Genomic DNA, 9,561 nt, shown 5'->3' on the forward strand with positions numbered 1-9,561 from the left:
GACCCAATAATAGAACCCCAAGATATTAACACAAAAGAAATGAAACATAACTATATAAAGAATTGTATTCAAATGTCTGTAGTTTTATTTATAACAGCCAAAAATGAGAAACAATTTAAGGATGCATAAACAAATGGATGAATATACAAACACTGGTATTTCAAAACATGTTATACTTCTCAGCAATGTAAAAAGAATGAACTACTCATATATTATCATTGATAAATCTCAAAATAAATATGCCACAGGAGAGCATCCAGGAATAAAAAGACTAAGTACTTTATTATATCAATCATATAAAAATCTAGAAAATATAATTTATTATAAAGCAAAATATACTAATAGTTGTCTGGAAGGCAAGGAGGGCAGAGAGGAAGACATTATTAAAAGCCTACAGGGAAGTATGAAGGTGATGGCTCGTTATCATGATTGTGACAACAGTTTCATGAGTTTATATGAATGTCAAAACTTATCACATTGTACTGTTTGAAAATGTGCAGTTGGTTAAATGTCATTTACACCTTAACAAAGCTTTAAAAATGTGTTTCAAAATAAAAATCTAGACTTGTGATGAGTTTTGAAAAATTATTAACTCTATATTGTTTATCACTTCTTTCCTCATGACCTCAGTGAAGCAACTATTCTCAATGGTAATGAAAATATGATAACCATTGAAGACCAATTCCGGATGATTCAAGAAAGAATGCTGGCTGCTCATACAGGCCACATGCTGATCTAAGAGAGCTCCCTTGTCCTTATCCTCTCCCTCTTGCCAAAGCAGGAATGGCCTTGAGGTGAACAGCCCAAAAAGGCTACAGGAATCCACAAAACCTTCAGATTATTTTCTTTGACACTAACCCCAGCTACACGATATTCAAAATTCAGGAGGTCCTGAGAATTTCTGTATGTAATCCTTCACAGCCATGATGACTGGATCACTGTGGGTGCCCTACAAAAAGAGGCACATTCTAACCACTTTGTATAGTCTCTTCCATTGCCTCTAAATGCAGTTTCTATAAAAAAATATTATTCCCCCAATAACCTTACAACCTGTGAAGCTACCCTCACCAGTATTGAACAGAGAATATCCCTTGTGAACAAGAGAACAATTTTATGTTGCTCTCAGAACCACCAGAGGTTGTGACAAAAATTGCCCCCTTCTCAGGTTGACCTATGAGCTCACAAATTATTGTAGTATCCAGGCTAAAATAGGGACCAAAAAGCCCTGAAATCTTTCTTTGGAGACCTTGGGAAGCAGTGTAACTAGGCCAAAACTGGAGCAAAAGCTATTTCTGAAGCTTTTGAGAAAGCTATATTCTGAAGCACACATAGTTTAGTGATCTCAACAATATCTATCTATTCACTCCCTCATGGTAGCAAACCTAGTTTTCAAGCCACCTCATACAGTGAATACAACTCCCAAGATTGAAGGTGTCTTAAACAATAAGGCCTTCATTATAATACAAACCAAAGCAATGCAAGGCAGGTTGTCTTGGGTTTGTGACTGAGAAGGTAGAAAATTCCATCTCAAGTATCCTGTGAGCTTGAGGTCAGGAGTTTGAGACCAGTCCAAGCAACATAGTGAGACTCCTTCTCTACAAATGATGTTAAAATCATCATCATCATCATCATCATCCTGCAAGATCCACAAGATCCCTGAAAAAGGTAGTCCATCTTTTGAAGAAACCAGAAGAATCCTCTGGGTCAGGTCCATGGCCTAACTCCTCAGAGAGAAAGAAATGAGCAATAAGGCTACTTACAAATCTTTTTGGTGAAGTGAATGGAAGATGACTGAAGTTTACTTCTGTCTGGAACCTGATGAGGTGGGTGAATGACACACTGTAGGCACCTGCAAAACCTGCCAAGTGTTAGAAGTGAAATGGCTTTTGCCAGAGAACTAGCAGTCATATAATCCTGGCAAGGGACCGACCTGGGCAGGGTGAAAATGCAATGTAGCTCCTACATACCTGGAATTTACACAGATATTAAATGCATAACATTCAATTTAGGCAGATGACTCCCTCACAAGGGATCTCCCCCAGTTTTATACTGAACACGAAATACCATGCCCTGTACATCTACATTGCTTCTCTCAGTTGAATATTCTGGTACCCAATAAGAGAAGGCTGAAGGCTTTCTCATATTCACTGCACTCAGAAGCTACTTCCTCAGTGGGAGTACTCCTGTGCATAATAAAGCTAGAGTTTTGGCTACAGAATTTCCCAAATTTACTTCATTTATGAGGCTTTTCTTCAGTGTGACCTCTCCAATGTCGAAGGAGTGAAGAGCTGTGACGAAATGATTTTCCACACTCACTGCATTCATAAGGTCTTTCTCCAGTGTGAACTCTCATGTGCTTAATGAGACTGGAGTTTTCAGCAAAGGATTTCGCACATTCACTGCACTCATAAGGTTTTTCTCCAGTGTGAACTCTCCTGTGTTTAATGAGACTAGACATATAAGCAAAGAACTTCCCACATTCACTGCATTCATAAGGCTTTGCTCCAGTGTGAACTTTCCTGTGATTAATGAGACTGGAGTTTTCAGCAAAGGTTTTGCCACATTCATTGCACTCATAAGGCCTTTCTCCAGTGTGAACTCTCCTGTGTTTAACAAGACTAGAAGTTTGAGCAAAGCATTTCCCACATTCACTACATTCATAAGGCCTTTCTCTAGTGTGAACTGTCCGATGTTGCAAGAGCGAAGAGCTTCGGTGAAATGATCTTCCACATTCACTGCACTCATAAGGCTTGTGTCCGGTATGACATCTCTGATGAACACAGAGTGCAGAGTTTTGGCGAAATAATTTCCCACATTCACTACACTCATAAGGCCTTTCTCCAGTATGTACTCTCCTGTGTTTAATGAGACTAGAAGTATAAGCAAAAGATTTCCCACATTCACTACACTCATAAGGCCTTTTTCCAGTGTGAACTCTCTGATGTGTAATGAGGATAGATCTTTTGCTAAAGAATTTCCCACATTGCCCACACTCATAAGGTCTTTCTCCAGTGTGAACTCGCTGATGGTGAATGAGGTTGGACCTTAGGCTGAAAGATTTCCCACATTCACTACACTCATAAGGCCTTTCTCTAGTGTGAATTCTCCGATGTTGCAAGAGTGAATAGCTTCGATGAAATGATTTTCCACATTCACTGCACTCATAAGGCTTCTGTCCGGTATGAAATCTCTGATGAACATGGAGTGCAGCATTTTGGCGAAATAATTTCCCACATTCACTGCATTCATAAGGCCTTTCTCCAGTGTGAACACGCCTATGTTTAATGAGACTAGAGGTCTGAGCAAAGGATTTCCCACATTCACTACACTCATAACGTCTTTCTCCAGTGTGCACTCTTCTGTGTTTAGTGAGATTGAACTTGATCTTAAATAATTTCCCACATTCCCCATACTCATAAGGCGTTTCTCCACCGTGAACTCTCTGGTCTTTGTGTACGTGTATACCACTGTGCTGCTTAGAGGGTGCTGCCTCATCTTCCCCTCCATGCCAACAACCTAAAAGCAAGGAAATGCTGGTGAAGTACATGTTGACTTTCTTGAGAGTGTGCAGCCCATCCACAAGTAAGTCTAACAAATCAAAAAACTAGTCCATGGGATTATTTGCAGGCACAGGGAATTGGGTTCAGGTTGAGGGTGGGGCTGTTCTCACAAAATGTAGGAGGCCTCATGATGTGAAGGGCAAAACCATACTATGCAACAGACTAAAGGCAGGGTCTGTAACTCCTTCCTCTGCAAACAACTTATCTGCAGGACCTTCTCTGTTGATGACATATGAGTACTATTTAGAAGAATATGTCCACACCCAAGAAAATATGACTACAACACAGCAGTCTTTTATCAGGGACTGTTTAAGAATGGGTATGTGCTTCATAATACAAAATGTATGAGCCAATGTTGAAGACCACTGCAGATGGAGCAGTAAGAAAAACAAGTAAGATGTGGAGTTTAGAGATGTGAAGGTTAGTCCTCAGCTGGATAGAACAGCAGAAGTGACAAGGTGTAGAACCAACAAATTGGCAAACTCTCAAGAATGGGGAAGACAGAATAAATATGTGGATACCTGTACTGGCTCCAAAATACTAGTCAAACAGAAAAGGTTTGTGGCATGATTTGAACAAAAGCTCTGACATCATGCCCTTATTTATGTGCCACTCCTCAGAACCAGGCTGCCTCTAAGCACATCTTGCTGAAGCTGGATTCATTTGCATTTTCAAGACAACCAAGGGCTCTCCATCTCATCACCACCACAAATGCATACATAGGACCTGGATGACGTAAGCAGTAAGAGAAAGACAGGACAAATGAACAGCCAACACTGGCTCAGAAAAATCTAGCACTTGATATCCCACAGGAAAGAACACTAAATACTGTAAGAATTTCCTTCTTTTTTTTTTTTTTTTAGACAGGTTCTCACTCTGTCACCTGGGCTAGAGTGCAGAGGCATCACTATAGCTCACTGCAACCTCAAACTCCCGGACTCAAACAATCCTCCTGTCTCAGCCTCCCAAGTAGCTTGGACTACAGGTGTGCACTTCACCAGGCCTGGCTGACTTTTCTATTTTTTGTAGAGACAGGGTCTCGCTCTTGCTCAGGATGTCTCCATTGAACTCCTGACCTCAAGCGATCCTCCTGCCTCAGCCTCCCAAAGTGCTAGAATTATGGGTGTGAGCCACCACGCCAGGCCCTATATATTTATTTATTTTTAGAAATGAGATCTCATTATGTTGCCTGGGCTGGCCTAGAACCCTTGGACTCAAAGGATCCTCCCACGTCAGCATCTGATTAGCTGGGATTACAGGTATATGCCATTGCACCCAGCAAAATACTACAAAAAGAATTTTGAAGGAAGGTGTTGCAAGAATAGGCTGTGGTCCATGTAAATAGTGACCTTGTCAGTGACAGCAATTCCTAGCATAGGCAGGCATGAACAAATGTAGATAAAGGAGGGAAATAGAACCTGGGACAAACAGGAGCCTTGGATCTTCAGTCACCCAGATAGCGAGAAGGCAAGCAACATGGGATATATTAGGGTAACTGCAAGATCCTGACCCTGAATCCTTCCCTGGGAGTCTGCAGGAAAGCAGGTGTTGGGGCTGTTCTAGGAGAGGAGATGGCACAACCCACACCCCAGTCCTAACAACTACAGAACATAACTAGAGAAGTGAAGAAAGAAGTTGTGTTCATGCTTCTGAGGTGAGAAAGTCTTGCAAGTGGGGAAAAAGGGGAAGGGCAGAGACTAGCTCAGGTCATAGGGATTAAGTGTAAGGGCCTTACCCAGGGAGGTTATAAGTGTCAAGTTCTCCAGCATCACTTCACGATACAGGCATCTCTGAGCCTCATTAAGAAGACTCCATTCCTCCCAGGAAAAGTTCACAGCCACGTCTTCAAAGGTCACATTGCTCTGTTATGATGGGGACAGATGAAACCACAAACAGCCCCTCTGCTTAGGACCCACAATCCATTTCTCCCACATACCTACCCTTGCCCAACCTCCTCCCAGGGTCCCCAACTTAGAGGAGAAACTTTCCCACTGGTGCCACTGTGTCCTCGTGGGCCCACTGATCACAGTGTACAACCATCAGCAACAAGAGGCAGGTGCACACATAAGTATCTAAGCTGTAGCCCTGACATAAAGAGATCCACCCTCTCTTTATCAGCAATTCCCCTGGTACAGCGAAAGTCATGTAATCCTAATGCAGTGCCCTAGGACCATCAGACATACTCCCTCTCTACATACATGTCCCAGCCATCCTTGGACACCACAGACACATGTCCATGGCCATTCCCACCTAACCTCCATCATTAGCCTCTCTTTGGCATCTCCACAAGTATTTTAATCCCCTAATTTTCCTTCTACTGATAAGGGTAGTATTCTCACCATGGGTACAGTGATGGCAAAACACACGACTCCTGATATTGGACAGATATCATCAACATCAGCTCGTTAATCAAATATACTGACAGCCTGAGAGAGAGGAGGACACCACTCACCACAGAGGAGTACATGGGCTTTGCACTATGGATAAAAGTGAGCAACCAGGGAGTGCTGGATGCAAGCTCTGTAGGATGAAGAGAGTGTGATGGTCCCTGATTCCTTTGGAAGGATGCAATTGGCTTATTTGAAAAACTGTGGGTAGGAATGAAATTGAAACCCACTAAAAAGGAATAATAATCAGAAACTCTGCCTGGACCCTTGATAAAAGGTGTGTTAGGCTAGGATACATTAACCACGAGAATAGAGTGGGAAGGGCATTTGCAACATTTCAGATCACACCAGCATCACCAGATGTCAATGTGGCACATCATATTTCGCCTTAATTTTTGGCCTTACACCACAACATGTCTGACATCACCTACAGTATGCTTGGCAAATTCAAACAGAATCCAAAATTGCCACAGAATTCCAATGGTTCCCAATAGCAGTGGTAGCCCCAAATCATTCTATGAAGGCTTCTGGTGCATGAATCCATAGCCACACAGAACCACATGTGGTTTCAGATAGCCACAGCCCCATCCCATTTCTGTGCTGCATTTGCTATTCCCTCAGAAATTATGACTTTCCACTGTCCACGTAATCCCATTTAAAGCCCAGACCCATTGGTCACCACCCCAGGCCGATGGACTGTCACAGGTAACCATATATGCCTTTGACCTGATCCACCAGGGTGAGTAAAACACCTCAGACCCCACCAAAGTTGTCACAAAATCTTGGTAAATCCACAGAGTGGTGAATAAGCACAAGCTCCAACCTGAGTGTCACCTCCCTTCAATTACTTCTATGCTTCTGCATCCCTTTCATGTATATTCTCTTCCTAAAAGCCTACATCCCCTGCCAAACTATGCTGTCTGATACATCTTCCTTTATGGTCACTTACCTCCCTCACCTGTGTCTCCAAAGGTCAATAACCATCACCCAGGTGCCCAAGCAAGAGCCCCAACTTCTCCTTGTTGTTCCCCTAATAGCTTTATCACTATAATCTAAAGATTGACCTTCCTAAATGTGAGCCATGGCTCACTAACCTTGGTCCACACAGTACCTACCATATACTGGATGTCTCCATTATCGACCCTTGCCCAGATATCCCAACTATGTGTTCAGCTGCCTATTTGATACTTCCACTTAGTGGTTTCTAAAACATCTCAGATTCTTAATGAAACTATGATATTATGAAATACATATTTGGTCTTCATCCCCCTTTGTGGCACACAACTAAAATCCCTGGAATCTCATGATGTCTTTGTCTATGCTAATGACTCTACTGGTGGCTGGCAGCCCCTGGTGTAAATTCAGGATGAGGGCTGGTCTTGGAAAAGACTAAGGCAGGATCAGAGGGCTGGGAAGTTCATCCTAACACCCAAATCTCCAGAAAGGGAAATGGAGCTGATATTTAGGCTTATCAGCAATGGCAAATGATTTAATCAATCATGCCTATGTAATAAAGCTTCCATAAAAACCCAAAAGGACAGAGTTCAGGGAGCTTCCAGGAAGGTGGTACAACCAGGTGGGGCATGGAAGCTCTGTGCCCCTTCCCCCATGCCTTGCCCTATGCAGCTTTTCATCTTTATCATTTGTAATATTCTTTATAATAAACCAGTAAACATAAGTGTCTCCCTAAGTTCTGTGACTGGCTCTAGCAAATTAATGGAACTTAAGGAAGGGGTCATGGGACATAGATTTATAGCAGGTTAATCAGAAGCACAAGCAAAACATCCTGGAGGTTGTGATTGGCACCAGAAGTTGGGGGGGGGGGGCAGTCTTGTGGGACTGAGCCCTCAACCTGTAGATCATGTTGGAATTGAATTGAAGGACGCCCAGCTGGTGTCCTCTGTAGAACTACTTGGTGTGTGGGGAAAACCCTCCACACACATCTATCTGGTCACAGAATTATTCTGTGTTGATTGTTGTGGGAGGAGAGCAAAGGAAAACAGTTTGGATTTTTTCTACTCAGAATAGACAGAACAAACCTCCTGAAATCCTCAGTGAATATTTATAGCTAACAGCAACTTGCTCATCACAGTTGATGCAGCTTCCATTGCTACAGCTGCTAAGACCAAAAGCCCTGGGGTCATTACTCTTTTCTTTTTTCTTTTTTTTTTTTAAGGGGAGGAGAGGGGAGGAGCAGGATGGTGGCAAACTGCTGGGGTCATTCCTAAATCCTCCCTTTCAAGCCCTCACTGGTCACATTAGAAAATCTAGTTGCCTCTTTAAAAAACATGAATCCAGAATCCAGCCACATCTCCTAAGGCACAACTCTAGTCCATTAACTCTCAAGTGAACTATGGCAGGAGCCTCCACTCTAATCTTCCTTCCACCTCCTTCAAGTCGACATTCTGTTCTCCACTCTGCAACCAAATAGAGCCTGTTAGGTAACATCACCTCCCTCCTCTAATCAGTTTGTCCTCTAAGTGTTTGCATATCCTAGTATCAACTCCTGGGTTAACCTCTACATGTATTTACATCAGTTGACAGAAATGAAAACACCTCCCCATAATCTGTATCACAGACATAGGGCCCTGGGTTTGGCGTTTCTCCAAGATCCCCAGATCAAAGGACTGGAGAAAAAGCACTTAAGAGTCCCAGGACGCCACAATCTAGACAACATGGGGGTGGGAGTCAGGGCCAGTGAGGAACTAGAACATGCCCTCCTTGTGTGGGTTCCTTAAGTACTTCTGCAGTCATGAGAAGATGTGCAAAAAGGCAAGGCCATTCAGGAATGTGTCCATGGTGGGGTTTCATGGACTCAGGCCTCTCTGTAACCTTTTAGTCCTGGAACCAAGTGACCTTAGGCTGGCTCTTTAACCTCTTGGCTCAGTGCTGTATGCCAAATGCCACCTCTTAATAACTATATGACCTTGAACAAATATTTAACCTTGCAATGCCTCAACATCCTCATCACTTCCTTCTACTCTGTTCTTCTGAACATACCTTGGGAAATTTTTAAAACCCCAACATATATAGAGTCCCTCCTTTGTTCAAAACTCTCCATGGCTGCCAGAGTCCTCAAAATGTAAGTACAACCTTCAACGTGCTACTGAAAAAGTAGGTCTGCCTAACAATCTTTGTTCCCAGCAGACACAAGACGTCCAGGAGTGACGCATCCTCCCAGCTCAGTCGCCCCTACGAGCTTTTGCACCTGCCAGTCCCTCTGCCTGTCACACTCTCCCACACTGCATCCCATTTAATGGCAGAAATAGGGACCCCACCATGGACGCCTCACTGTCGAGGACAGAGACCTGGGCTGCAGAGACGCGATCAGGCGCTCCTCACTGGGGCCTTATTGTCTGAGTAGGGTAAGGGCGAGTGAGGCCCCAAGGACGCGGCACTTACCTGAGCCGAGTCCCTCAGCTCGACCGCCGCCATGGGACTCTGGGAGGGAGGGGTCACGGCGGTCCCTGTCCCCGGACTGTCGCGGATCACGCCTAGCGGCCTCACCGAGCCTCAGATCCGCCTCTGCGCAGCAAGCACAACCACTCCTCTTGCACTTTATCAATCCTGTCACCTCAGCTCAGACCCAGCGCAGCGGGATGCAGCGAAGACAA

At 43.7% G+C, this 9,561-nt stretch overlaps 1 protein-coding gene across 1 annotated transcript; it reads right to left on the reverse strand.

Annotated features, from left to right (window-relative positions):
- Positions 1–306: 306 nt before the first annotated feature.
- Positions 307–9,561, reverse strand: LOC138375111 (zinc finger protein 586-like). Its single transcript, XM_069458508.1, has 3 exons — positions 9,350–9,561; positions 5,296–5,422; positions 307–3,516 (listed from the first exon to the last, which is right to left on the reverse strand). The coding sequence occupies exons 1-3, from the start codon at positions 9,380–9,382 to the stop codon at positions 2,234–2,236; spliced, it is 1,443 nt and encodes a 480-aa protein (XP_069314609.1). The 5' UTR covers positions 9,383–9,561; the 3' UTR covers positions 307–2,233.

Source organism: Eulemur rufifrons, chromosome 24 (assembly GCF_041146395.1).
Source record: "Eulemur rufifrons isolate Redbay chromosome 24, OSU_ERuf_1, whole genome shotgun sequence".
Classification (NCBI taxonomy): domain Eukaryota; kingdom Metazoa; phylum Chordata; class Mammalia; order Primates; family Lemuridae; genus Eulemur; species Eulemur rufifrons.

What these genes read in the sequence shown, in the direction of transcription:
- LOC138375111 (XM_069458508.1), bottom strand. Translation starts at nt 9,382, where the DNA reads ATGGCGGCGGTCGAGCTGAGGGACTCGGCTCAG. An exon ending in AGCTGAGGGACTCGGCTCAG is followed by an intron (nt 5,423 to 9,349) that starts GTAAGTGCCGCG and finishes CCATCATAACAG; the next exon opens with AGCAATGTGACCTTTGAAGA. An exon ending in GACACTTATAACCTCCCTGG is followed by an intron (nt 3,517 to 5,295) that starts GTAAGGCCCTTA and finishes CCTTGCTTTTAG; the next exon opens with GTTGTTGGCATGGAGGGGAA.